The sequence below is a fragment of the Euleptes europaea genome, chromosome 10 (assembly GCF_029931775.1).
Source record: "Euleptes europaea isolate rEulEur1 chromosome 10, rEulEur1.hap1, whole genome shotgun sequence".
Taxonomy (NCBI): domain Eukaryota; kingdom Metazoa; phylum Chordata; class Lepidosauria; order Squamata; family Sphaerodactylidae; genus Euleptes; species Euleptes europaea.
In genome coordinates, this window is record NC_079321.1 from 77448418 (window position 1) to 77463164 (window position 14747).

A 14747-nucleotide genomic window follows, 5' to 3' on the forward strand; every position below is an offset into this window, starting at 1 on the left:
GATGCTTTCAAACCACAGCCTACACTTGGTAGAAATTATAGTTAAAAGTAGACTGGTTAGAATGATGACTGAGTATACTGTAATATTACAGGAGTATGCATAAACCCTCTTGGACTTACATAAACTGTACTGCTGCTGTCAGGAACATGTCTTTTGTTGACTTGATTTACAAATAGGTCTGATATTTCCCCTGCTGTACAGCTGACCATTTACTCATTGTTCCATTTTGTAGTCTTTTTAGAAAAGACAGAAATAGCACTCAAACTGAAAGAAACTACTAAAGTGGATGGGAATAGTGTCTGTGAAAATTGTTCTCTTTCTGGTTCCATGGAAGAGTATGTAGCTGGAGAGATTTGCAGCCAAAAATGTTGCCATCCGATTAAAAACAGGTAAGAGTTAGCCTACCACATACAGAATAATGTATTAGTTAGCTTAACTGTTGCTGCGTTGAAAGAGAACACCAAGCCAACACGACAAAATAAAACTACCATATAACTGAATCAGCCAACTTCAAATCTACATGATAGTTTTATTGTAGTTATCCCTGTTTTAGCTTGTGTATCTTTAGCGAAACAATATTCTTATATATGGGACTGCTGAAGGCTATATAACATAAAATATATTGGATGCTATCCATGACTATTTAAATTAGTGGGAATTTTGCAGATGCCTTCAATGGGCTATGAATTTTGTTGCCTTCAATGGGCTATAAACTTTTTTGTAAATGTCATACCAGAAATAAAGTACTTGCAGACTGAACATTGACAAGCAGGTAAATGACATTTGGCTGCTAAATGCATTTCTTTGGAAATGTTCCATTGATTTTAGTAAAGGTAAAGATAGTCTGCTGTGCAGTGCAGGCACTGGGTCATTACTGACCCATTGGGTGATGTCACATCATCACGCTTACTAGGCAGACTATATTTATGGGGTGGTTTGCCATTGCCTTCCCCAGTCCTCCACACTTTACTCCCAGCAAGCTGGGTACTCATTTTACTGACCTCGGAAAGATGGAAGACTGAGTCAGCCTTGAGCTGGCTACCAGAAACTGTCTTTCCGATGGGATCGAACTCTGGTCGTGAGCAGAGCTTTGACTGCAGTACAAAGACCTGACACACTCACCTTAAGTACTGGCAGCGACAGCCACTGGTTAGCTGCAACAGCACAGTTCTCTATGATGTGCAAGGAATGCTAGTGGGCTTTTAAAATCTGCACAACAAGGGCCACATATTGGCCCCCAAACCATGAAGAAAATGTTGCCTGTTAGTATGTAACTCTGGAGGGAAGGATAGACCTGCTCTTGGAGAATGACTATTGGGCTTTGTGAGCAAAGGTTATAGAACATGGTTTTGTGTTGAATAAACACTATTTAAGTGTTATAGCAACAAGTTCATCTTTGGTATCAGGGCAGCCCCACACTGGGAATGTCCCTGTATGTTCTTTTCCCTTGACTGACGCCTCACTATAGGGTTGGGGCACTCACTTTTGGGCATATCTATATAAGGGGAATGGAACCTTGATATGTCTACAGCACACGCTAATCTCCTTGAACTTCGAGCTGTTTGTTATGCCCTTACCTCAATCACGGATATCTTGAAGGGTTCCAACGTATTGGTACAGTCCAACAACATGACAGTGGTCTTCTACCTGAACAAGCAAGGGGGCCCAGGCTCGCTGTCCCTTTGCAAAGAGGCTTTAAGGGCTATTCACATCGCAGGAGTGCAGAACACACTGGTAGACCAACTCAGCAGGGTTCTGCAGACAAACCACGAATGGTCCATACAGAACAAGTATCTACTCCCCATCTTTCAGAGACGGGGCTACCCCAAGTAGACCTGTTTGCCACCCATTGCAACAGGAAAGTGAGGGAATTCTGCTCCCTAGTGAGGGGCGACATACTGTCTCGGGGAGATGCCTTTCAAATGCGCTGGGAGGGATATCTTTTGTATGTGTTTCCCCCCCCCCCAGTTCCTCTCTTAGCAAGGATCCTAGGCAAGAACAGGACAAATGGAACAAATTGCATATTGGTAGCTCCCTACTGGCCCTGCCAGATCTGGTTCTCAGAGCTACAGAGTTAACAGGCAACCAGTCCATCCAGCTCCCTATGGTTCCAGACCTGTTGAGATGGGAAGGTTTTCTCCATCACGATGCAAACTGCTTGCACCTCACGGCATGGCATTTCAACCCAACCCTTTGAGGTTTTCGGAAAGGGTGCTTGAGGCTTTGTCTCAGTCCAGGAAACCTTCAACAAGGTATTCATATTCCAGGAAATGGAGTACGTTTGAGTGTTGGACCAGGGAGAGGGGGTTATCTTCCTTCTTCTGTGCGATCCCCCTAGTACTAGATTACTTGGTTTCACTTGCCCCTAGGGGTCTTTCAGTAGCCTCTATCAGGGTTCACCTGGTGGCCATTTTGGCCTACCATGAGCCAGTAGATGGATATTAGGAGTAGGAAACCAGCTAGGGAAGCAGTTGGACCATTGGATGAAAATGGGAGTAAAGGAACTGTAAGGGAGGATAAAGCGATTGCTGAAAAACTAAATGAATTCTTCTCATCTGTCTTCACTGTTGAAGATACAGAGCAGATTCCTTCTTAACAGAGATTTTGGAGAGGGGAAAATGAGGAACTGAGGCAAATAGTGGTAACAAGGCAGGAAGTCCTAGAACGTCTAGACAAACTGCAAACTAACAAGTCATAGGGACCAGACGGTATTCATCCTAGAGTTCTTCAAGAACTCAAATGGGAAATTGCTGAACTTCTAACAAAGATATGTAATATGTCCCTTCGATCAGCCTCTGTACCAGAGGACTGGAGAATGGCCAATGTAACACCCATTTATAAAAAAGGTTCCTGGGGGGACCCAGGAAATTGCAGGCCAGTTAGCTTAACGTATGTTCCGGGTAAATTAGTGGAAAGCATTATTAAAAATAGAATTGTCACACATATAGAAGGGCAAGGTCTGCTGGGCAAAACCCAACATGGCTTCTGTAAGGATAGGTCCTGTCTCACTAACCTATTAGAGTTTTTTGAAAGCGTCAGAAACATGTGGACAGGAATGAGCCTGTGGATATTGTGTATTTGGATTTCCAAAAAGCTTTTGACAAAGTCCCCCACCAAAGACTGCTAAGCAAACTTCATAGTCACGGGATAAGAGGACAAGTCCTCTTATGGATTGAGAGCTGGCTGAAAAACTGTGAAGAGCTCCAGAAGGATCTCTGCATACTGGAAGAATGGGCATTAAAATGGCAAATGAGATTCAATGTAAGTGTAAAGTGATGCATATTGGGGCAAAAAAATCCCAACTTCACATATACACTAATGGGATCTATGCTGGCAGCGACTGACCAAGAAAGGGATCTTGGGGTGGTCGTGGATAGCTCAATGAAGATGTCAACCCAGTGTGCGGCTGCTGTAAAAAAGGCAAATTCTATGCTGGCCATGATCAGACGAGAAATAGAAAATAAAACTGCTGATATCATACTGCCCTTGTACAAATCTATGGTGAGACCACACTTGGAATACTGTGTACAGTTCTGGTCACCACACCTAAAAAAGGATATTACAGAGCTTGAGAAGGTGCAGAAAAGAGCAACCAAAATGATTAGGGGACTAGAGCAACTGTCCTATGGGGAGCGATTAGGAACTTAGGGCTGTTTAGCTTGGAAAGAAGGCGGCTAAGGGGAGACATGATAGAGGTCTATAAAATTATGCATGGTTTGGAGAGAGTGGACAGGGAGAAGCTTTTCTCCCTCTCCCATAATACTAGAACACGGGGTCATCTGCTAAAGCTGGAGGGCGAGAGATTCAAAACAGATAAAAGGAAGTATTTTTTCACACAACGCATAGTTAAATTGTGGAACTCCCTGCCCCAGGATGTTGTGATGGCTGCCTGCTTGGAGGGCTTTAAGAGGGGAGTGGACATATTCATGGAGGAGAGGGGTATTCATGGCTGTTAGTTAGAATGGATACTAGTCATGCTGCATACCTATTCTCTCTAGTATCAGAGGAGCATGCCTATTATTTTGGGTGCGGTGGAACACAGGCAGGATGGTGCTGCTGCAGTCGTCTTGTTTGTGGCTTTCTAGAGGCACCTGGTTGGCCACTGTGTGAACAGACTGCTGGACTTGATGGGCCTTGGTCTGATCCAGCAGGGCCTTTCTTATGTTCTTACTTTCTTACTTTCTTCTCCTTTGTCGAAGAGACTCCTGAAGGGACCATTATTTGAGCCCCTGGCCACTAAGGTGATGTCAAAGTTCCACCTGTCACAGGATATTGTCCTGCCAGTCTTTTTTCCCTCCCCTTCCTCAGAAGCAGACAAGAAGCTACATTCATTAGATGTCAGGAGGGCAATACTTTACCATTTGGAGAGGACAAAACATTTTAGAGTTGTTAAATCATTCTTTATTTGTTACTCTGGCAAGAGGAAGGGTAAAGCTGCTTCCTCCCAGACAATCTCTATATGGGTGATGTCTGCCATATCAACGGCCTATGAGGCTGTAAAAACGCCCTGCCCATTGGGAATAAAAGCTCACTCAGTCAGGGCGCAGGGTTCCTCTACAGCTTTCTACAAGAAGGAGATATGCAGATCGGTGACGTGGTCATCGGAGGAGACCTTTTTAGACATTATTCAATGGATCTGCAAGCCAGAAGAGAGGCAGAGGTTGGCACAGCTGTTCTACAATCAATGTTTCAGTAAGATCACCACCTGCCACCTTTACATGTGAGTTGGTTGCTAGAATCCCAATGTGGGGCTGCACCGATACCAAAGATGAAAACCAAGTTGCACTTACCTGTAACTGGTGTTCATCGAGAAACTCGGTGCAGACACACATACCCACCATCTTGCCCTGCTGTGAGCTCTCTTACTGCCATCTCTATCCTGTTGTGGGCTGGCAGCGGCAGGCAGCAATTGAGGGGAATGGGGCATGCCTGCCAGGAGACACATGACAGTTTCGGCGGGAAGCTGTCCCTCTCGCTCCTAGAGAGGGGTGCCCCCTGATAGGCTAACAGCTAGAAAAAACCTTCCAAAGGCTGGCCTGCGCACAAACGCAGTCCCAATGTGTGTCTGCACCGAGTACCTCGATGAATACCAGTTACAGGTAAGTGCAACTCTGTTTTATCATGTGTGCTTGCTCAAGAAATGCATGAATTTCAAAATGGGAAACTTGATTTAAATCATTCTGCCTAGGTTTCCTTTGTTTCGGTAACACATAAATGAAGTTAATCTAATCACCATAGAATACTGATTCCATGCTTTCATTTGTGTTGTATTTCAGTAGTTTCTTTTGCTGAGATTTTTCTCATATTAGTTTATATTTTTCATGGTTCATAGAGGTTCAGTTTATTATTTTAGCTGCATTTTGTTAATATTAAAGTTTATTAGTTCTTTCTTTTCTTTAAGGTGCACCAATGTTTTAAATAGTTGAAATTATTGCTTTTAATGACAGCGGAAAGGCACAGTTTAAATCTGGCTAAATCTGTTCAGTGAATGCTGTCAACTTTCCCTTTTGTAGTTTCTGTAGTATCTCATATTTACATTTTTAGCACTCGTCATTTTAATTGTATCTTTAGAAACAGACATTTTGGGTTTTGTTTACATTTAGTCTTCAGTGTCATTGCCACTTTTTTGCTTTCTATAAATGGAAGAAATTAATGTAGACATTGTAATTTCATTTTAATTCTAGAGAACAAAAAGAAGACAAAGAAGTATCAGAATTCAACGGTGACGAATATTCTAAGGGCACTCAAAAAAGAAAAGACAAATCACCCCCAAAGGGAGAATGTGTGCAAGACAGAGAAGAGAAGGAAAAAAATGAAATAGTATGGACTGTCTGATGGGCTAATAGCTTAACTGTTCTGAAGTTATAGATCTTAATTCATTTTTAAATCATTCAAATTGAGTCAAATTTTATCTTTTAAGGTTGCAGGGTGGGATAATTCTGGAACAGTCAAAATGTAAATAGATGCTATCTTTGTAAAATACTAATTTATGTTTATTCGTATATGTTTAACTCTTCATTATCGATTGTATTATTACAACATGGTAAGTGTCTGTGAGGTCATGAATAAATGATTCAACTTTACCCTTTGGTCTACTGCTAAGATAAATTTAGTAATTGTCTAATTTTGCAATTTAGGATGAAGGGAGGATACTAAGAGCTTCTCAGAGAGCTACAAGGAAAAGGAAAAGAGAGATGGCGATTTTAAAACAAAGTAAGTCTGTTTGTGACATTTCATTGGTATCATCATGGTTATCTTTTATTTATACTCCACCCTCCCCTGGAGGTGGAGTATAAATAATTGTATCCCTGACCTAACTGTAGTTTTTACAGAAAGTCATGCAGTTGGGGAACTTAACGTTCCCAACCTTGCCAGGGCCTAATTTGGCTCGGGAGTGTGGTGTGGAGAAGGGAGGGAGTTCAGCCTTTTCTCCTGCAGCATTTTCCCAAGCCAAAACAGCTGCGACATGGGGGCTATTTGCCCCACTGTGGGGCTGCTCATGTATTGACTGCAGCACATACAGCCCAACAGTGGGGCAAGTATTTATTTGTTTTTATTACATTTATTTATTATTTAGTATTATTATTACATTTATTACAGTTATACTCCCTGGCACCACTGGGCTCAGGATGGCTTCCAATAGTTAATGCAATAAACATAAAACACATAAATATGGCAGCATTTAAAACATATAATAAAAGCTTAAAACCCCAGATAGCTCCCCCAATGGGCATTTCGGTTCAGAGGTAATACCTAGTTGGGCCTATACCCAAAGATGTAATCTGTGATAATCTTTTGTAGGGAGTGGCCTGCTATTTGCTGTGACATGAGATCCTAATCCATTTGTGATACAGCAACTACTCTGTATTTTGTAAAAGTAAAAGCTCTGGGTATTGTCTTTAAAAGTTTTATTTTGTCTAATAGTTTCATTTACACTTGACCTCTATTAATACCTTTCTGCAGGAGATTTTAAAGTAGAAATATAAATGTGATTAGGATAATTAAGTTGCTTGATTACTGGCAAGGATTTTCCCTTTCACAGTAACCATTTATCTTTGTTAGTTATTTATAAACATTAAGCAAAATGTAGCTCTGCTCTTCAGTTTAAAGGCAGAACATGTAAATCAGCCATATCTCAGAAGTGTATGAGATGATATTAGAAGAGCTCTCTAATTGACTGAACTACTTTTTTTTGCTGTCATGTCACAGTCAACTTATGGGGACCCCATAAGATTTTCAAGGCATGACATGTTCAGTGGTGGTTTGCCATTGCCTGCCTCTGTGTCACGACCTTGGTTTTCCTTGGAGGTCTCCCACCCAAATACTAATCAGGCCGACCCTGCTTAGCTTCTGAGATCTGACAGATCAGGCTAGCATGAGGCTTTCCAGGTCAAGGCAAACCTACCTTAAATAAATAATTTCCAGTGATTTATGCCTATAATTTATTGCAAAACTGCCCCTGTGTGCATAGATAAAGCTGTTAATTTCTAATTTCAGCTTTAATGTCAAAGGAAAAGAAAGCATGGAGTTGGTCATCATACTTGGAAGAAGAAAAGGCTATAGCTGCACCTCCTAAGATTTTTAAAGAGGTACGCTGCCCTCTAAAGTTTTAGCTGGCTGTCTCTTGGAAGTAGCTTTGATCTTTTATTTAGTATAAATTTGAAAATATCTAAATATAGGTGTTGTGTCCAGATACTGAGAGCTACTCTAGTCAGAAGAGATGGAAGTGACCTTGGTTGACTAATGGTATACTTTTTTCTGAATTTGTATTAAAAAGAAGCTTACACAGCTTCCCCACAGGCAGGCCCCCCACAGGCAGACTCTCTGATGTATCCTCAAATTGGGAATATACACCTGTTTCTCCTCATCATGTGTATGTACACCATCCGCATCTATAGTTGGCCCGTGATGTTGAGTATGCAATGAGAAGACCTGTGACGCATTGTAACACATTGTCTTTAAACACTGTGTTGAAACATCTAGAGCAGGGGTGTTGAACTCATTTGTTCAGAGGGCCATCTAGTCCAACCCCCTGCCCAATGCAAGAAATTCTCAACTATACACTCCCACCCACACACACACATGCCAGTGACCTCTACTCCATGCCTAGAAGGTGTGTGGGGGGGAACCCTCCAAGATCCCTGGCCAATCTGGCCTGGAGGAAAATTGCTACCTGACCCACAATTCTTGTCCAGCCCCACAAGCTGTGTCGCATACCATCGAGCTTTAAAGTTGGGGAAACACTTAGCATCCTTTTCCTTTCCCCCAACTTTAAGGGTCCATGGTATTATTATTAATAATAATAACAACAACATTCTATAAAACCCCTTTCACCTCTATGCAGATTAACTTGTAGGTCCCATAACTCTCTGCCATGCCCCTAAACAGCCCCCACCCAGCCAAACTGCTGCTGTTCTCCCCCCCCCATTCAAGTCTCATAGGAAGGAAAGGAGAGAAAGAAGGAAGGAAAGAAAGAAGGAGAGAAAGAAGGAAGGAAGGAAAGAAGGAAGGAGAGAAAGAAGGAAAGAAAAAAGAAGGAAGGAAGGAGAGAAAGAGAAAGAAAGAAAGAAGGAAGGAGAGAAAGAAGGAAGGAAAGAAGGAGAGAAGGAAGGAAAAAAAGGAGAGAAAGAAGGAAAGAAGGAGAGAAAAGAAGGAAGGAAAGAAAGAAGGAAGGAAAGGAAAGTGGGCAAGCGCCGGGCTGGAAATCAGGCAGCCCCGTCCAATAGGTGCCGCCCCAGATGCCCATCCAACCAGCTCCCCTCCAGTACCCCCCCATCCCAGCGACTGGCCCCTCCGAGCTCTGCAGCGCTGCCCTCATCTCCTGGGGTCCTCCGGGGGGCGCCGTCCAGGAGCAGCGAGGTGAGGCTGGGGGCACGCTCTGGGCTGCCACTGCCGGCGCGGCCAAGGCGGGTCTGCAGGGCTGGAGGAGCGCACAGGGGCCGTTGGGCTCCCTTCCCTCCAGGGTGGCTGTGTCTTGCACCCCTCACTGCCTCCTTCTCCGCGAACCTCGCCCCGTCCTTTCCAGCCTCAGCAAGGCCCGAGCAGCCCCGCTCCCCCCCCCCACGCATTCACTTCGCTCCGTCTTTCCCGGCCGCAGCAAGGTGGGCGCGGGCCTCGCTGTGGCCGGGAAAGACAGGGCAAGGTGAGTGCATGGGAGGGGGGGCAGCGGGGCTGCTTGGGCCTTGCTGTGCCTGGAAAGGATGGGGCGAGGTCACTGGCTGGCCGAGTGGGCCGCCGCGTCCCTAAGAAACTTACAAAGGGAGTGGGGGCTTGCTGCCTCGGCTCGGGGGCCGGAGAACAGCCCTCCGGGGTGCAGATCCGGCCTGCGGGCCTGGGGTTTGACACCCCTGATCTAGAGCAAATACAGAAAATAATTGTTATAAATAGTTAAGAACAAACACGTAATACTTCATAGAATCATAGAGTTGGAAGGGACCACCAGTGTCATCTAGTCCAACCTGCTGCACAATGCAGGAAATTCACAACTACCTCCCCTCCACACACCCAGGGGCCCCTGCTCCACGCCCAGAAGATTGCAACAACAAAAACAAAAACCCCTCCAGGATTACTGGCCAATCTGGCCTGGAGAAAAATTGCTTCCTGACCCCAAAATGGCTATTGGCACTACCCTGGGCATGCAAGAAAGGGCCCCGAGAGCCAAACTCTGATGTAAACCTGCCCTCCTCTCATGATCTGCCTAAGGTCATAGAATCAGCATTGTTGACAGATGGCCATCTAGTCTCTGCTTAAAAATCTCCGAAGAAGGAGCACCTACCACCTTCCAAAGAAGCCTGTTCCACTGAAGAACCACTCTAACTGTTAGAAAGTTCTTCCTAATGTCTAGACGGAAACTCTTTAGATTTAATTTCAACCCATTGGTTCTGGTCCGACCTTCTGAGGCAACAGAAAACATCCTCTATATGACAGCCCAAATACTTGAAGATGGTTATCATATCACCTCTCAGTCATCTCCTCTCCGTGCTAAACATACCCAGCTCCTTCAGCCTTTCCTCATAGGACTTGGTCTCCAGACCCCTCCCCATCTTTGTTGCCCTCATCTGGACACGTTCCAGCTTGTCTACATCCCTCTTAAATTGCGGTGCCCAAAACTGGACACAATACTCTAGGTCAGGTCTAACCAGAGCAGAGTAAAGCGATACCATCACTTCATGTGATCTGGTCACTATACTTCCGTTGATGCAGCCCAACATCGCATTTGCCTTTTTAGCTACCAAATCACACTGCTGACTCATGTTCAGTGTTTGGTCTACTAAGACCCCCAGATCCTTTTCGCACACACTACTGTTAAGACAAGTCTCCGCCATCCTATAATTATGCATTTGATTTTTTCTGCCTAAACGCAGAACTTTACATTTATATCTGTTGAAATGTAGTTTATTAGTTTTAGCCCAATTCTCCAGCCTGTCAAGATCATCTTGTCATCATCTGTTTTCTACCTTATTTGCTACCCCTCCCAATTTAGTATTGTCTTCAAATTTAATAAGCATCCCCTTTATTCCTTCATCCAAATCATTTATAAAGATGTTGAACAACACAGAGCCCAGGACAGATCCCTGAGGCACTCTACTAGTCAATCCTCTTCAAGTGGGTAAGGAACCATTAACAAGCACTCTTTGGGTGCGATCTGTCAACCAGTTACAAATCCACCTAACAGTGTGCCCGGGAACGGACTCAGAAGAACCACAAGACCCTGGTCATGAGGTGGTTTTGGGCACTCTTACCTTTCAGTTTTACTGTATGTCATGACAAAGGACGGCATCACCTCAATGTGGACTTCCTCTCTTGGATCTTCGATGACAACAAACTTCTTCTAAGGGGGGCGTGTCCAGGAACGGACTCAGATGCTGTGGTCTCTGCCACGACGTCAGAGTTCATCCCAGCCTTCAAAGCCAACAGCCCAGGCATGGAGGCCTTCCTGGCTTCCTCTGCCAGCCCCTGCCAGAAAACCCCAGCCCCACGTACATGCTGGGGAGCAAGAGCAGTCACCCACAGCACCCACAGTCCAGGAGGATACCGGCCCTGGCCCCTTGCCGCCTCAGTGGAAGGTGCAGCAGCAGAAACCTTCTTGGCAAGGCCAGCAGCCCTGCAAAAGCACTGGCTGCCAAGCAGGGAGGAGAAGCTGCTGAATGCCTACACCTGGGAGGCAAGGTCCCAGGTGGAGGGAGCGAGGGAAGGCCAGCAGAGCTGGGCAAGATGGCTCACAAGGAGGACAGGGAGAGCCAGATCCAGGCTCAGACAACTATGGGTTAAAAGAGGCACAGAGGGAAAGGAAACACCTGGGTGAAAGGGCTGGGGGCTGGGATTGAAGGGGGAGAGAGAGGGATAAAAGGCTTCAGAATGAGCCATGCCGGGGAGAAGAGTGGACTGAAGCCTGACCCAGAGAGACCAGTAGGTAGATATTCTGGGCAGGCTGAAACAGGAGAAAGGTGTCTCCAGGGTCTGTTCCCTTTCTGAGGCTGGCTCAGGTAGGGGAGCGCGTCGTTGGCAGGATGGAGGAAAAGGGAAAGAGCTCGGTGGGCGGTGCCCCCAACTTACACAGTAATAGGACAATAGTTGACATTTATGTTTTTGTTGCTGTTAAAATTATAGCTATATACCATAATTTTGTGCTTAAATCAGAGGGATGAGCTTTTTATGTTGGGAGCTACAGATCATAAAACCCATAATTTTGCAAAAAGTTCAGGCTGTCTCAATTTTGTATAATTTATAGTAATTTCTGTGCATGATTTTGCAACTATTTTTGTCTCCTTACAGATCTATTTTTGGTGCTGTTCAACCCTATTTCAATATAATTGAGAATGATGTGTAGTATAATTAAGCTGCTGGGGATATAATTGATTCTTATGTGACAGATTTCTTTGCAGTTCAATGGCGAACCTGGAGGATAATGACCAAGAGAAAATGTTGTGTAGTGCTTCAGTCTTACGCACAATTAAATGCATCCAGATCCCACAAATAGTTTTTGAATTTTCTTGTGCACAAAGCTAAGAAAAATTGAAGTCTGAGTTAACTGCAAAATACATAGAAGGCCTTATCTATACTTCAGTTTCTGTTACAGTAGTAGTTTTAATTATGGCTCATTAGTTAGCCATAACCAGTCAGTGGTGATGCTGAGATGAGAGTTAACTGTAGTGGAGGCTGGCAGATGATGAGGGGGTGGGGAAAGAAGAATTTAATCCATAGAAGGTTGGGCTCTTGTGGACAGCAGTGTGCAGTCCCAGTTAATAATATTTAAGCTTATTTAGCATGTGACAGGCAAGGGGTTAATCTGCAGCAAGCTCACAGAAACCAAGAGTGGGCCAAGCCAAAAAGCTGACACTCTGAACTCTGAGGGACAGAAAGGGTTTCGAAGCTTGGTCGCCAGCCTGAGAGGAGGCTGAGAGAAGAGTCTAAGATTTGTAACCAGCCTGAGAGGAGGCTGAGATAGATTCTGAGCTTGGTAGCGAGACTGAGCAGAAGTGCGACTGTACTCTGTGGAACCTGAGGGGCTCTGTTAAAGCCTAAGCTAGTAGAGCATGCAACCTGTGGAAGTGACAGGAGTGAGAAATGGGTGAAACAGGGCCCGTTCTCAGGTCACAAAGGGGAATTAGTCTCTGGGGCAGAGCTGTTCCGGAGGCAGGGTGGTGTGGACGATTACTGCCACTGGTGGTGGGGTAGTCGGTGAGAACTGGAAGAGGGGTTTTGGGATATTTCCCCATACTTCCGGAAGTTCTCTGAGGAGAGAAAGGGATTCAAAGTCCCTCCTCTGCTCCTGTGAGCCAGGCTGGGAACAGAGTCTGTGAATCTGAGTCTGCGAAGGGCTCTGAGGGACAGAACTAGGCTTGAAAACTAAGAACTGAAGAAACGTAACTTGTGAAAACATCTAAGATAAAGACAACTTGAATAACATCTGCACTAAGCTATCTCTCTGAAGTGTGTGTGTTAAGTGCCGTCAAGTCGCTTCCAACCCTGTGAATCAATGTCCTCCAAAATGTCCTATCTTTGACAGCCTTGCTCAAGTCTTGCAAATTGAAGTAATTTATCTGAAGTAATCTTGTGTAAATATATGTGACCTTGAGTTTTCCCTCCGATTTTGCCGTTTCCTTAAGAATCCATCTTGTGAGTTCTGTTCAGTAAACTTCCCTGTTCTGTTTGTTAAAGTTAAGAAGTCTCTTGTGTCAAATTTCTCTCTGAGGTAAATACAGGTGTGGGACTGGAGGAGAAGGAAAATAATCTCCTCACAAATACACTCAGGCTAACGCTTTCCCTCAGCGATACAGTCAGGCTGAGAGAGTAGGATATCAAAGAGTGTGCGTCATACAGCACTTTTAGGATTTTTCAAAACACATTATGGCTTCGATCTCACCTAAAAATTCTGTGTCCACAGAAGTGTGACCTCCCTAGCTCCCCCATCCTTTAGCAGCCCGGAATTCTGCCTCCCTTGAAATTGTGCCTCTGAGAGATGAGGACCCACAGAAATAGCTGGGGTACTTGAAAGTCTACTGCAGAATGGGGGAATTGGTGAAAATTATCTCTCCCTTGTGAAATGTTAGGTGGAAACCAATCCCATCTTTTAAATTTTTACTACAACCCTGCAAGCTATTATTTCCTGTCCCAATTTAGGGACTGGCTTGCCTGAACCTATGACGTACAGCATGGCAGAGCCAACATTTTCAGTGTTTTCTCATTACGTCAGTTATATTTTCAGTGCAGCGAATGCAATTATGGTGGCATGCACATGGAAAAATTATCAGAATTCATTCACTATAACTTCTCTATGGGTCAGTGGCAATGTAGGATATTGTTTATAAGATTACTCCTGGGGAGGGGGGAACTGCATAGATAATCTATTCCACTTTCCACCCAATTTCAGTAAGCACAAAATATTTTATCAATTTTATTTTCTTTAGCTTAGAGTGTATCTGCCTTGGAAAATTCTTGTGCTTTATGCTTTATTACCCACCTGGATGAAGAGTTCAAGTGACATAAGGAAGATTTAGCCATGGTGCAGGTTTCTCATATGGCAATGGAAAAAGAGGTGGCACTTCCCCCCCCCCCCAAATCCTTTATGCTCTAAGGGATACTTCTTATGCTCTTTAACTGATGTCCAGGTCCTGTCACTAAGGGAAGAAGAGACCCACGAGCCGCAAACTGCTGTACACAGCCTGTTTTATTTCCCTTCCTCTTTGTATGTCAGTTAAGAATAATTCTGTGCAGTTTAGGCATTGGGTTAATTGTGGTTTTCTCAAGAACTGAAGGCCTAACTGTTCCCTGGGGCTATTTCTGGCTTGTTTTAAAGATCAGCTGAATCTGTTTACTGGCAGAAGAGCCATCATACCTTGAAATATTAGCCTATCTTTAGTGTATTAACTGTAGAACTGCTTATTCTGGAAATATAGTAATATTTAAATGAATAAATAACAAAACCTAACATTTCAGTACCAGTCCTTCCCATACAACAAAAATTCATTTAAAGTTGGAATGAAACTAGAAGGAGTGGATCCTGAACACCAGTCAATGTACTGCGTCGTTACAGTGGCTGAGGTGAGTATAAGAGCTGTGGGTATTGGGGCTTAGTACTTCTTGGCACAATTCTATGAAGGAAATAAGTAAGGGGCCAAAAAACCTTCTTTTCACAATCATTTGCACACACCCCCAAATTGGGTTACCATAGTGAGTAAAATAAAAAATACAAAAGAACCATGCAGAAACAACATTGATACCAAGCAGAGAATACTAGTAAAGTA

At 44.2% G+C, this 14747-nt stretch overlaps 1 protein-coding gene across 1 annotated transcript in view; it reads left to right on the top strand.

Moving 5' to 3' along the window:
- The window catches only part of L3MBTL3 (L3MBTL histone methyl-lysine binding protein 3), a 137474-nt gene that overhangs the window by 8951 nt on the left and 113776 nt on the right, over nt 1-14747 (top strand). Inside the window, exons 3-7 of the mRNA XM_056856280.1 lie at nt 233-389; nt 5685-5820; nt 6138-6213; nt 7498-7589; nt 14440-14544. Of these exons, the coding sequence (XP_056712258.1) occupies nt 233-389; nt 5685-5820; nt 6138-6213; nt 7498-7589; nt 14440-14544 (566 nt within the window). The remainder of the gene's footprint in view (nt 1-232; nt 390-5684; nt 5821-6137; nt 6214-7497; nt 7590-14439; nt 14545-14747) is intronic.